At 51.8% G+C, this 14,251-nt stretch overlaps 1 protein-coding gene across 1 annotated transcript; it reads left to right on the top strand.

Annotated features, from left to right (window-relative positions):
• The first annotated feature begins 5,032 nt into the window (after positions 1 to 5,032).
• Positions 5,033 to 13,988, top strand: RPS19 (ribosomal protein S19). Its single transcript, XM_027619070.1, has 6 exons — positions 5,033 to 5,179; positions 5,655 to 5,725; positions 6,026 to 6,126; positions 12,175 to 12,358; positions 12,888 to 12,942; positions 13,921 to 13,988. Exons 2-6 carry the CDS (start codon positions 5,655 to 5,657, stop codon positions 13,945 to 13,947), a joined length of 438 nt encoding a protein of 145 aa, XP_027474871.1. The 5' UTR covers positions 5,033 to 5,179; the 3' UTR covers positions 13,948 to 13,988.
• The last annotated feature ends 263 nt before the right edge of the window (positions 13,989 to 14,251 follow it).

Below are 14,251 nucleotides of genomic sequence, written 5' to 3'. Positions count from 1 at the left end.
AGGTACGTGATTGCCCCTTAATAGATTTGCCGTGCCATGCTCTCCCAAGTGACAGACGACCAAGTCCACATGGTCACGGAGGAGGTTTGCAACATGAAACATGGCTGAGACCCTGCTACTCAGGGCTGAGCAAAGGTCCCAGGACACCAAGGTCACAGAGCTGGGAAGAGTAAAAGAGAAAGTATAATTTGGGGTTAAAGGATGACATGAGAAGGTGGGGAAAGAGATGAGGACTGAGCCAAGGAGCTAGGGGCAGGTTCCAGACCCTTCTCGTTTCTCTGCAGCCCACCTCCCCTTCCAGCCAGACCTGCAGGGCTTTTCCACTGGCTAGGCCTACTTTGTCTATCATTTCCTTAGGGCTTTCCCACTGGTGCCTGGGGGAGAGGGTGGAGGCTCTGCTGAGGAGAGCCTTGGGCAAAAGGGCAGATGTAAGAATTGCTCAGGCCCCTATGTCACTGCCTCTTTGGGTGCCGCAGCCTTCATCTGTGGTTGTAGGGAGCCAGTGGGCTCCTGGCCTCTGACCAGCCCTTGGAGATGACAGTCAGTGGACTGTCAGCACTGTTTCATGTGCCACCCCCTTTCCCATTTCCCATTTCCCATGGCAGGGCAAGGAAAGGTGCTGCCCAGGTCCAATAGGTAATGAGTAAATCATACCCCTTCTCAGGTTCTTTTGTGTACTATCCTGACCTTCTGCAGAAATAACCCATGAGGTTCCAGATTTGAAGTACAATCCCTCTCTCCAAACAGGATTTCCCCAAACCACCAGTCACCCACTTATAACCTCAGAAGCTCATTTCACATTCTCCCCTTTGGGAATCTGTGCTCCCTTCACTCCAGTCAACCTGGTCCACTCCTAACCACACTCCTTGTCCAGTGTAGAACCAGCATCATACCACCCATCCCCAGCCCCATCCAGTTTCTACTCAGACCCTCATTACATGATTCATGTAGGCCTCATTCTGCACCCCTCATCCCATTGTGTACCTGGCTCTGCTGTTCTCATAGACACAGTCCTATAACCCATACCCTGCATAGGCCCTCGTGAGATCCTGAGCTCTTCCCAAATGCAAGATTCCCTCTCTGGGGGAATCTGACTTGATGTCTCCCAGAAGCTCCTCAGGCAGAGTTCCCTACATTTCTACATTCACAGGCCTGATCACCCTGAGCAGCTCCTGGCTCTGTGCATCTATGTCTCCCCCTCCAAGAATAAGTAGTCTCAGAGCACAGGGCCTGTGTTCACTTCCTCTCTGGGAACTCAAGAAATAACATGTTCTGTCTGATTCCTTTGCATTAATTTTTTTCCTACAAAGTTAACACACTCTAATGCTTCTTCTCCCCTCATCACAGTACGAACAATTGAGAACTTCCTGTCCTCAAACCATTTTTTAAAACAGAGTTTATAGGGGCGCCTGGGTGGCTCAGTTGGTTAAGCGACTGCCTTCGGCTCAGGTCATGATCCTGGAGTCCCAGGATCGAGTCCCACATCGGGCTTCCTGCTCGGCAGGGAGTCTGCTTCTCCCTCTGACCCTCTTCCCTTCGTGCTTTCTATCTCTCAGTCTCTCTCTCTCTCTCAAATAAATAAATAAGATCTTTAAAAAAAATAAAAGAGTTTATATTTTAGAGAAGTTTTTCACAGCAAAATTGAGCAGAATATAAGTATTTCCATGGTCTCCCTGCCCCCACATAAGCACAGCCTCCCCCACTATCAACGTCCCCCTCCAGAGTTGTACATTTGTTAAAGATTATCAGTCTACATTCATGTGTCATTACCACCCAAAGTCCATAGTTTATATTAGGGTTCACTCTTATTTGTACATTTTATGTACAAATGTACAAAATTGTATATTTTATGGGTTTGGATAAACATATAATGACATGTATCCACCATTATAGTACCAGACTACTTTTGAGGTTTTTTTAAAGATTTTATTTATTTGAGGTTGTGCCTGGGTGGCTCGGTCGTTAAGCATCTGCCTTCGGCTCGGGTCACGATCCCAGGGTCCTGAGATCGAGCCCCACATCAGGCTCCCTGCTCGGTGGGAAGCCTGCTTCTCCCTCTCCCACTCCCCCTGCTTGTGTTCCTGCTCTTGCTGTGTCTCTCTCTGTCAAATAAATAAATAAAATATTTTAATTAAAAAAAGATTTTATTTATTTGACAGAGAGGGAGAGCACAAGCAGGGGGAGTGGCAGGCAGAGAGAGAAGCAGACTCCCCTCTGAGCCGGGAGTCCAGTGCAGGACTCGATCCCAGGACCCTGAGATCATGACTTGAGCCGAAAGCAGATGCTTAACTGACTGAGTCACCCAGGTGCCCATATCACACAGAATAGTTTCACTGTCCTATGATTTCTCTGTGCTCCACCTATTATTCATCCTTATCCCCACCAACCTCTGGCAACTAATGACCTTTTTACTGTTTCCATAATTTTGCTTTTTTCCCAGAATGTCATATAGTTGGAATCCTACAGTATGCCTTTTCAGATTGCTTTCTTTCATTTAGTAATATGCATCTAAGTTTGCTCTTTGTCATTTCATGTCCTGATAGTTCCTTTCTTTTTAGCACTAGTATTCTGTTATCTAGATGTACCACAACTTCTAATCATTTTTAAATTTTGTCTATAGAATTTTGAAAGCAGTTGGAGAGTCATCATTTGTGGATTCAAATCCCAGCTCAGGCTTTACCCTTACTCAAGCTTGGTCAAGCAACTTGACTCTCTAAAATTCAGTTGCCTGAAGGTGGTTTGTAACCACCTTACAGAGTTAAGATTATGAACCTATAAATTTAACACCAAGGACATAGTACTGAGAAACCATGGTATCTAAAATCATAGACTGTCAGAAAGTTTGCTCTTTGAAATCATAGTAATAGTGAGAGGGGGACATCTCACTCTTGCCTGGAATGCCAATGTCACTTTAACATAGAGAAGCAGGCATGATTTCCAACAGAGGTGCAGAGTTTCAAAGGAGGATTTCTGGAGATTGCACATTTATCTTAACCCTATAATTTCTGAAGAAACAGGACCCTGTGTCTGCTTCTCAGCCCAGGCATGATGTTGACTCCATTACATAGGATCTGCTTTGCCTTGCGTCCATCAAAGCTCTGCTTAATATTCCTAACCTTCATTCTTCCCCAAAACCTGTATTAACCCCGTGTCTTCCTTTGTTTGGTGAGGCACACTACACAGTTCCTCTGGAGAGCTCTTTTTTAAAGAAAGAAATATTTAGTAAATTGACTCAAGTGAATTAAACTTAAATGATTCAGCACTGATATTAGAAAAGTATATCAAGGGACACCTGGGTGACTCAGTGGGTTAAGCGTCTGCTCAGGTCATGATCCCAGGGTCCTGGGATTGAGTCCTGCATGGGGCTCCTTGCTCGGGTGGGACCCTGCTTCTCCCTCTGCCTGCCGCTCCCCCTGCTTGTGCTCTCTCTGACAAATAAATAAATCTTTTTAAAAACGTACATCAAAAATGTATAAAAAGTGAATATACATTACCCAAGTATATGGACATTTATAGTTACACATGCATACAACTTACATATTCAAACACACAGATGTTGATTCTGGGGGAAAATCTGAGATACTAAAACTATTTTCAAGTGTGAAATACGTTTCAACATTCCGCATGAATCTAAATACATGATGTTATCATGCTTAGAAGCATGGTTTATATTCTAGACTGAATGTTTGTGTCACCCCCCAAATTTCCTATATTGAAACCTAATATCCACTTGTGATGGTATTTGAAGGTGATGCCTTTGGAAGGGATTAGTGCCCTAATAAAATATTCCCCCAAAGAGCTCCCTCACTCGCCTTTCTGCCATGTGAGGACATGAACCAGGAAGCTGGCCCTCACCAGACAGTGATCTGCTGGCACTTTGATTTTGGACTTTCCCAGCCTCCAGAACTATGGGAAATAAATTTCTGTTGTTTATAAGCCACTGTCTGTGGTATTTTGTTATAGTAGCCTGAACCAACTAAAATAGTTGGGTTTTAATTTTTTAACAGATACTGGTATATCATATTGGCTTGTTAATAACCAAGGCATTTTGCATACACAGTATCTCACGGTGGAAAAAATTAATATTATTTGCTCTGATGTTTTAAACTTTGTCTTTTCAACATAAGAGCCACACGAATTTAAGTGTCTCCCTTTTGCAGCAAGTTAACAATTTTATTGGACAAGTGTGTCCCTTGTTTTTGGTTGTTGGACCCGACAAGGATTAAACTAGATTACACATGTAACACTACATAACGTTTATCTGTGCCTAGTACAGAGGAGGCACACACAAAAATATTTGCTGATGGAATTAATTTGATACACCATGTACAGGAACAGTCACTTAAAAAGGGCAAACAAACGGGATTTCGGTATATCCATTTAAATTGTATTTTCTTTTTCTTAACGGAGAGAATGAAGCGTTGAAAGGCCAGTGAAGTGGATAGATTCTAAGTGGGCAAAATAAACCCAAAGCGCCGAGCGAACAGATTGAGGCACTAGGAGGCAGAGCTGCACTAACTTCTCCGGAGGTCCCGCCTCCGCCTCTTTGTCCCTGCCCTGGTCTCCTCCCCGCCTGCGGTGCCTCGTTCCCACTGCAGTCGCCTGGGCCGTGATGAAGCAGTTTCCGCCCTAACAGGGGTGGTCCGGCGCCTCCTGCTCTCGCGAGGACTGGTGGTCGAACACATTTCCTCTTTGCTCCTCAGCTGGGTTCCCCGTCACAGTTCCGCCCTTACTACCCTCACTTCCGGCCCAAAACGCCACCCAGAGAGGGGGGTCGCCCCACGGGGGCTCGGGCGGTGGTCGGGTCCCTCTTTCCTGCCCACCCAAAGGCCCCACAACTTCCGCCACCACCGTCTCCTCCGCCGCTGGTCCTTCCGCCACGATCGACCAACCAGCTCAGGACGGGAGCTCTATTTCGCTCCGGGAGAGGAAAGGGCGGGGAGGAAGCACGCCTCCATCCCCTCGCCCATGGCTTTTCCCTTCGCCCGCCCGCCTCATCACCACACACCCTCCCACCTCCGCCGAGGCGAAGCCCCATTCGCCCTGAGAGAGGCGGGGCTGCTCTTCTGGCGCCGCTCTCGCGATCGCTCAGACCTCTCGCGAGACCCGACGCCCGACTTGTGCGCCCGGGAAACCCCGTTGCTCCCTTTCCCCTGGCTGGCAGCGCGGAGGCCGCACGGTAGGGCGGGCGCTCCGGTTCGGGCTGGGCGCGGGGCGTCAGGGCCCGACTCCCCAGCCGGGAGCGCGTGCCGGGGGGCTCCGGGGCGACTGCGTGGGGCCGCTCCGCCCCCTGGAGCCGCAGCCACGTGCGAGCGGCAGGCCCGGGCATGCCCGGTCGGCGCGGTCCGGGAACCGAGACCGGGCCAGGTGGGCGGCGTGGATGCGGGGGCGCTCCCCGATTCGGGGGCTGGGGTTTTCTAGCGTTTCCACAAGGACACGCTAGTGCGTGTTTGTGCTTGTGCGACCCGCAGAGACCGTGAGCGGCGGTGAACTCGAGCACCCACAGGCACCGGGGCCTTTAGGGCCCAGTACCGAAGCGGGACCTTGGGAAGTAACGGGAGTGCGGCGGTTTCAGTGGCGTGGCGGGGGAGGCCCCGGCTCTGTCAGTCGTCTGCACGGGTCCCGAGCTCACATGCTTGCTCGCTCTCTCTCAGATGCCTGGAGTTACTGTAAAAGACGTGAACCAGCAGGAGTTCGTCAGAGCTCTGGCAGCCTTTCTCAAGAAGTGAGTGTGGGAACGGGGTCTTCACGGCGGTTGGAAGCTGTGGTCTTTGCCTGGTTCCTCGGCAGGCGTTGTTTCTCTCCCCCGGGGGGTGGGGGGGGAGTGGCTTGTGTGAGGTCCCAGAGGGGAGTCCGCTTGTCTGCATGAGGCCTGGGTTTGGCTTGTAGTTGGGTTTCAGATGCTTTGTATTCTGGGACACATGGGGCTCCTGGTAACCTACAGTTGTGCTGAGCAGAAGGGATTGGGGAGGGGGTGGAGTTTGTGCAGATTCCTGAATCGTGTCTTTCTCACTGTTGGTCCCAGGTCTGGGAAGCTGAAAGTCCCTGAATGGGTAGACACTGTCAAGCTGGCCAAGCATAAAGAGCTTGCTCCCTACGATGAGAACTGGTTCTACACACGAGCTGGTGAGGAACTGGGGCCTCTGGGGAGTCGGGGCCTGGGTGACCTCTGGCATACATCATACCTCCCCATTCTCTCCATGAGCCCAAGATTGCAAGAGGTGAAACTCTTTAAATTATAATTGACGTACAGTGTGAGAGGAGAAACCTCAGACTGTTCCTGCGTGCTTGTGTGACACTCGATAACTTCACATTCTGAATCTGTTTCTTCACTTGTAGGAGGTTTGTGTAAGGACTTGGGGCTTCCTCTGAGCCTCCAGGGAAATCAGGGTCAAATGAGTGTTCGTATTTTACTTAAAGGTGGTGTGTTTTAGAGGGAGGCATTTATCTTTCTATGTTCATGGGGTCTAGACTCAGATTCTTCTCTACTGCTTAACTGTGTGACCTCCATCTGCATGTGCCTCTTGTGGTCCTCTCTAAAGTGGGGCTAATGATTGTACCATTGGAGGATTGTAGTGGGAATCAAATGATCTTTTTTTTTTTTTTTTAAAGATTTTTTATTTATTTATTTGAGAGAGAGAGAAAGAGATAGAGAGCATGAGAGGGAAGAGGTTCAGGGGAAGAAGCAGACTCCCTGCTGAGCAGGGAGCCCGATGCGGGACTCGATCCCGGGACTCCAGGATCGTGACCTGAGCCGAAGGCAGTCGCTTACCAACTGAGCCACCCAGGCGCCCCGGGAATCAAATGATCTTATGGCTGTTAAAATGCTATAAACTGTACCTATGGCAGAGTAATCCTTCAAGAAAAGTTAGCTGTCTTGTTTTTATTCAGATCATCAGGCCAGCTTTTTCCTTGACTCTTAGTAAGTTATTCCTAAGAGGTTAAGGTTTGGTCAGGTCCCTCCTTGCTCTAAATCTTCGTAAGTCCCACATGCCTAAAAGAAGGTCTTATGGTCACCCTGTAACCATGCCAGCCCCCTCTCTCTATTAGTCTCCCAGTGATGATTGGAAGGAATGACTTAAATGTAGCACCTGATAGCACAGTGCTGATTTTTACCTGTCCTTGACATTTCAAGTTTCTCCAAGCTGTCACCCCACGAAGGCCTAACTTAGGGATTGCGGGGGCGGGGGGCAGTCAGTGCAGGATTGTTTAGGTGGCAGCCTCTGCACAGGCCTTCACTGAGGGCCCTCAGCCTCTGCAACCATCAACCTTCCTTTGTGCCATAGGGGCTCCATCCTGGCCAAAGCTTGTCTCCAGATAGGAAGTAGGTGGGAAGCAAGCATTGAGAAGACTTCAGGATGACCTTGAGAAGAGTTGGTCTCTGCACAAGTTGCCTTGGTACTTCAGAACATGGAGCGTTTCGTAGATTTGTGGTGCAGTCGTGCATGAAATGTCATGAGATCCACTCTTAATTTAGGGTCTAGACTGGGCACAGGGGCCAACATGACTTGGCCACAGCAGACCCCTGAGGATGAAACAGTCAACTCTTGTGTGGGTAGGGTGAGCAGCATATGGTGGGAATCGCTTGCTGTGCTTTTAGAAAGAAAAAGGGGGGGGGGGGCGGCGCCTGGGTGGCTCAGTTGTTAAGCATCTGCCTTAGGCTCGGGTCATGATTCCAGGGTCCTGGGATCAAGCCCCACATCGGAGACTCTGCTCAGTAAGAAGCCTTCTCCCTCTCCCACTCCCCCTGCTTGCGTTCGCTGTGTCTCTGTCAAATAAATAAATAATAAATCTTTAAAAAAAAAAATGGAGCTGGTGGAGGGAAGCTGATGTGACTTCCCCGGGCACATCAGGGATGGACCCTGAATGAGACCACCACCCCATCTACCCGTCTTGGGAAGCAAGACTGCCTGGCCCTGAATGTTCTTTGGCAGTGCCCCAAGAATCAGTTAGTTGGTCAAGGCAGCTTTGGATCTAAGATGAGAAATTCTACTAGCTTTTTTTGTATGGTCAGGTAAATATACGTATTTTGCTTAATCTGTCTTATCAAAAACCTCTCAGGTAGTACTGGTGATTTCTGTTTCATGGTGGTTGTCAGGAAGGTCAAGTAACATGTCAGCTAATGATACCACAGTCTACCATTCCCATGCCATCACTTGGGAATGAGGCGGGGTTCTCCAGCTCTCTTCCCTTGGCTCATTTCATACTTTACATTTTTGTAGATGGGGAAAGATTGGTGGGAAATTAGATAAAGACTCTGGGCAGTACACATAGATGAGTCTTACTGTGGCTGTGGTCCCATTCTGCCCGCTATGCCCCTTCTCTGACAACTCACACTGAGTGTACATCTTCTACCTGCCCTCCTGGCCTCCCATTTTTTAAGATTCCCAAATGCCTTTTTAAGATTTTTTATTTGTTTGCAGCCTGACGTGGGGCTCAATCCCAGGACCCCGGGATCACGACCCAAGCCGAAGGCAGACACCTAACTGACTGAGCTACCCAACTGCCCCCCCAAACTCCTTTTTTGACCTCACTTGCCCAGCTGACTTAGTGGCATAGTATGGTGGTTCTAGACCCAGGTCTGTTAAGTACCTTTTTGTTGGGACACCGCCATGCCTATTTGTTTATATCCACACCAGAGGCAGAGTTGCAGTTGTGACAGACCACGTGGCCTACAAAACCAAAAATACTGACTTTTGACCCTTGGGGTGCCTGGGTGGCTCAGTCGTTAAGTGTCTGCCTTCGGCTCAGGTCATGATCCCAGGGTCCTGGGATCGAGCCCCGCATCGGGCTCCCTGCTCCACGGGAAGCTTGCTTCTCCCTCTCCCACTCCCCCTGCTTGTGTTCCCTCTCTCGCTGTGTCTCTCTCTGTCAAACAAATGAAATCTTTAAAAACACACACACACACACACACACACACACACACACACTGATTTTGACCCTAAGGAGAAGTTTGCTAGCCTGGAATGCTCCCACCTAGTTAGGGTTAGCTCATACTCTGAACACGTGAAGGAACTGAGGTACAAACACTTCACAATGACCCTGGGAGAGCATGGCACGCTAACTCCAAAACCGGAGTCTGTGCTGTATTTGCTTTATTCCTTCTCCGGATCATGGGGCCTTGGCCTCTTGTCCTCTCGGGGGTCTGGAACCAAAGCACAGTGGGGCAGTGGTCTGTCCTGGGAGGCTGAGCCTTGGCAGCAGGTGGTGTGGGGATTGACTTCATGGAGTGACAGGTTCTGATCTCGGGGCGGGGGGGGGGGGGTGATAAAAACAAGGCAAATGGAAGAGCCCACCTGAGGGTGCTCTGGAAAAGGGACAGCTATAGGAGTAAGAAGCACCAAGGGACAGTGGTGAAGGGTGAGGTAGGTAGGGCTAGAAAGAACCTGTGTCAGGAGCTGCTCTAAGAGGAGGGGCAGCGTCAGGGAAAGACCATTGTAAGGTTTTGTGAAGGGGGTGTTGCAGTGTGTCCTTGGGCAAGTCTCTTGACTTCTCGATTCTCAGAAGGTCCTGATTGGGAGGGAGGTGAGACTCCCCATCGTGTCTTGTCAGCGAGCAACTCTGAATTGGGACATCTGAGCGCGTTTTACTGTAGGATGGAACCTGGTCCTCTGCCCCCTGCTGTGTTAGTGGCAGGATCGAGGCCTTGGAGACTGTGCAGGAACAAGTTAAGGGGTGACAAGGTCGGGAAAGTGATTCTGTCCTTAGAAGCTTAGTGGAGAAGGGTTGAGGGCAAGATGTATCTGGGAGGCCTCCTTTCTCCACTTTGTGCCTCTGTAGGTCAGGAAGGGATCACAGACCTGAACTTAAAACCAGCTGTTGAGACGCTGGGCTGCAAAGACACTTGGTGCAGCTTCCTTGGGCTGCGGTGCTCCAGTGCCCCCTCCCCTGTGACCCTCCTCCGGCTGGCGGCCCAGTGCTGGTCCCTCCTTCACAGTTGGAGGTGTGGAGTGACTCGTCATTACTAGGGACAGGATTTCCCGAGAGGAGCACAGCAGAAAGCCTTTAGAGGGACTTAAGGAGAAGCCAGTTGTGATGACACCTGGCTCGCTGTGACCCTCATAAACAGCAGCTAGGATGGCCTGGATTGGTGATGTTACAACTCCACTTCAAAGGGATTGGGACCTGGGTCTCTTGGGGTGGGGGTGTGTGAAAAATAGGTCAATATTTTGTAGAATTCATGTATTTCTACTGTAATACTTTTTCAATTTGTGGAGTTAATACTCTGCCTTGTAATGGGTCAGGAAAATAATTATCAACTGGGTTGGCTGGGGGGACACCTAGGCTTGTGATGTCTGACACCACACCAGATAGTTTTATGCAGCTTTAAAAAAAGTAATGGAACCCACCACCCGTTCCTTGAAGAACTAGTATGTTGAATTTGGCTGGAGCTTATTCTCTGCCGCTCCTCGGGATTTAAGGAAGTCGTGCCCTTTAGGTACCGTGGCCCAGATCACCTGAATCCGGGGTGGACTCTCAACAGCTGATGAGGAGCAGTGTTGGGATTCAGACCCTATGTTACCAGACAGCCCAGGGGTTGGCCACCCCTTTTCGTAGAGCCCAGATGAGGACCGGGCGGAACATTGGTCCGGTCTTGGCCAGGCATCTCCTGGGCATCTGTGTGCTTAGGAGTATTCATCTCACCCCCTTCATGAGGATGTCCTGCTCTCCCCAGCCCTGGGTACAGCCCAAGTGGGAGAGCAGCTCTCCAGCCCAGTCAGGGCGTGGCCTGGGACAGGCTCGAGAGGAAGGGTGGTAGTTGTTGGGCATGTGAGCTGGTCTTAAAGTCTGGAATTCTCCAGTGATATCACTGGAAGGGGAGTTTTGGTCTTGGAGGTGTGGGGGAGGTAGAGTGTGGGGTAAAGTGGGGTAGGAAGAACCAAGGAGAAGAGTTTTTAAAGTGAGCAGAGGCCGGAAGCAGTGAAACGGAGGAGCTTTTGTGTATGGTGGTCCTGATAGGTGGGGAGGGTTTCAACTGTGCTGTGGCTCCCACAGCTGTGGCTGTATCCGGAGACCATGTCGGGGTAGGGGTGGGGAACAAGTGCTGTGGAAGAACTGCTCTGGGAGGGGCAGGCTGAGAGGAAGGGTACCCACTTCACCCCCACCCCGAGCTGGCCGCATGGACATGGCCTGGCACCAGCTCTCAGGAGTAAGTAGTTACTGACAGAGTGAATCCTGATTCCCTCTCTGATCTGTAGAACTAAGCCTTACGTGCTGGGCTCTAGGGGCCCTGAAATGACCTGGAGTCCCTGTATCTGGCCCTAATGCCTCCACATTGCAGTGGCCCCCTGAAGTAGAAAGCCCAAACAGCCCCTGTAAGGGGCTGTCCCTCAGAAACAGTCTGGAGGGGTTGTCCCTCAGAGCTGTGTGACATGAGGCCAGTGAGTATCCTCCGGAGCCTGTTAGCTTTTCTGTGAGGGAGAATAGCACTAGACACCTGGGCAGTGCTCACAGCCACACTCTTCTCAGACACTGTTATTCCTGATTTTCAGATGAGGGTGAGTGACTTGCCACGGCCATACCATCAGGCTGGGTCCTGAGGCCATCTTACTGCCTTACGGAAGAGAATGAAAGGGGGTGGCACAGGGCCCGGTGGAGAAGTGGTCCTGTTGAACAGAACAGTGAGGGACCAGGGACTTGCCCAAGCCAGGCTAGGGATGAGAACCCTGTATCCACGGGGGTATTCATTCTCATTCCAGTTTGCATGGGGTGTCCGCTCTAGCCTTGAGTTCTCCGGGGCTGAGGGGCTCGGGGAGCTGCACTCAGGTGGCGGCATGACCCTTCTCATTACCCTGCTGCCCCTCGGCCCTGGGCACGTGGAGGTGGACAGTCATGGCTTAAGCATTTGCTGGGGTCTACCCATAGGACAGAGTCCTACCTCACAGCAGCACTGCTGTGGCGGGCCCTCTGGTCTCCCAGGCTGGGCACAGGGTGCAGGGAAGCTTAGCTGCAGGATAGCTAGCGGTGGGGGCCTGATACTGGGTCTTGGTGTGTGTTCTCAGTTTCCCCAGTCTATATAATGGGAAGAATTAGCAGCCACACACGGAATTAATAGTATGTGTGACCTCGAGGAAGTCCCTTCTTCGGCCTGCCTCAGCTGTGGAGAGGAGTCTTCTCTGCTTGAGAAAGGTTCTTACATCTCCTGCCCACACCCCCGCCCCCCCCCCCCCCCAGCTTCCACAGCACGGCACCTGTACCTCCGGGGCGGCGCTGGGGTCGGCTCCATGACCAAGATCTACGGGGGACGTCAGAGAAACGGGGTCATGCCCAGCCACTTCAGTAGAGGCTCCAAGAGCGTGGCCCGCAGGGTCCTCCAAGCCCTAGAGGGGCTGAAAATGGTGGAAAAGGACCAAGATGGGTAAGCAGGGGCAGGGGGATGGCTGGGAACGGGTGGTGAGGAGACTTGGGGTCAGATCACCTGTAATGAAGTTGTCTAGAGCCATCCTTCCCCCACGTGGAGAGGTGCCAGGTCTATCCTGCACGGTCTGCAGCTGCCCCTCAGGCAGGCAGGGGATTCTGCAGAAAAGCAAACAGTGAGGGGCCTCACCCCGACCTCTCTGGCTGACTACCCCGAGCTCCAGGAAGGTAATTTAGCGACTGTCCGCTTTCATTAGCCTGCTCGTTAACTTTTCCCAATTGATTTTTCGGGGCTTTTGATCTAATGTTTGCACAAACGACACCCTGGCAGCTCCCAGGGGGGCTCCCACTCCTGCCCCCAGCTCGTTAAAATGCAGCCGACCGGGGCCCTGAGTGGGACTTGGCTGGTGTCATGTGGTCCCATGGCCAGGTGCCTTCTTGGGAAGCCTGGCTCACATCCAGGAGGGGCCTCGCAGCGACAGGGCTGAGAGCCTGCACTCATGGGGGGCTGCTTGACTGTTCTCCCACAGGGGCCGCAAACTGACACCTCAGGGACAGAGAGATCTGGACAGAATCGCTGGACAGGTGAGGCCTGGGTGTGTGCCAGGGCTGGGTCCCTTAGTCACTGCCCAGGGAATTTTCAGAGCCTGGGCTTTGTTAGATCAGTTTCCTCCCCCGGAGGTCACAGCCCAGCCTGGTGGGGGTCAGAGGAGGGCTGGCCTGGGGGGGGGGGGGGGCGCAGGGGGGCGGGTGCAGGAGAAAGAACGTTTCTGACTGACTTCCTGCTAGAGCTGGTTGGAAATGCGGGTGCTGGAGTGCAGCTGGGCTTGTTTCTCACGCAGGACATGTTCCTGGACATACAACTCCCTCTTCCCAGGTCAGCCTTCTTAGGATTCTGGCTGCACTGTTTCCTCCTATTCTTCATGCTTGCTGAGCACCAGATGGGACGGCTGTGGAGAGGGGGAGGCAAGCCAGCTCAGAACTCAGGTCTCCATCCAGATGACTGACTGGCTGGACACCTTGGGGCAGAGTCCGTTTGCCTGGAGCCGGTCTCCCCGTCTGTGGAGCAGTCTCCTCTTGCCAGCCTCAGAGGGTGGTAGTGAGGGCTCAGTGAGCTACAGCAGCAGGAGCCCCCAGGGCCAGGCGTGAACCCGTTGTTGGTTTTCTTCTTTATGTATCATTGACTCAGGTCTCCTAGGAGCTTTGGAGAGGGCTTAGTCACTTAGTCCAGGAGCAGAAGAGAATAGAAGGTGTCAGCCCCCTGAGCATCTGGGGGCAGCCTGGAAGGAGCTGGTGAACTCTTCCAGGGCAAGGCAGAGCCTGGCACGGACATCCGTGTGGGTGACGGGGCAGTGGCGTTGCAATCCCATTTCCTGTCTTCGAGTCCCAGTTGACGCTTCTGTAAAAGGACGTGCCTGAGGTTGTAGGGATCAGATCAGATGAATGCATGTCAGGCCACAAATCCAGTTGGCTGGTGTCCCTCGGGTAGTGGGTAGCTGCTTCAGAGTGCCCGAACACAGACCCCATGGCCCATCCTGATTACTTCCCCATCTTTTCCCGCAGGTGGCAGCTGCCAACAAGAAGCATTAGAGCAAATGCTGGGTCAATAAATTGCCTCGTTCGTAATCCTGGTCCGGGTCTCTCACTGGCTCTCGCCTTCCATTGGGGGCAGGAGGAAGGAGCACTGCATGGCACTTCTTCCCTCATGAAGGGGGGGGCCTGGGGGGCTGTGGCACCAATACCCACTAGAGCCTGAGGCCCAGCCTTCCCAACTGAAGCCCTTCTACCCCTAGTGGGCCCTGTGCCCCAGCTAGACTGGTGGTTGGGTGGGGCCGGGACCTGGAGGCTCTCACCCCTCCCCCCACATCCTGCCTTTGCAGTTCTCAGTAAGATG

Source organism: Zalophus californianus, chromosome 17, assembly GCF_009762305.2.
Source record: "Zalophus californianus isolate mZalCal1 chromosome 17, mZalCal1.pri.v2, whole genome shotgun sequence".
Taxonomy (NCBI): Eukaryota; Metazoa; Chordata; class Mammalia; order Carnivora; family Otariidae; genus Zalophus; species Zalophus californianus.
The sequence above is the reverse complement of the archived record's forward strand: the minus strand, read 5'-3'. Positions and strand labels throughout refer to the sequence as shown.

Coding starts and splice junctions, on each gene's coding strand:
- RPS19 (XM_027619070.1), top strand. CDS start 5,655: ATGCCTGGAGTTACTGTAAAAGACGTGAACCAGCAGGAGTTCGTCAGA. Junction 12,359..12,887: donor GTGGAAAAGGACCAAGATGG/GTAAGCAGGGGC, acceptor GTTCTCCCACAG/GGGCCGCAAACTGACACCTC. Junction 12,943..13,920: donor TGGACAGAATCGCTGGACAG/GTGAGGCCTGGG, acceptor CTTTTCCCGCAG/GTGGCAGCTGCCAACAAGAA.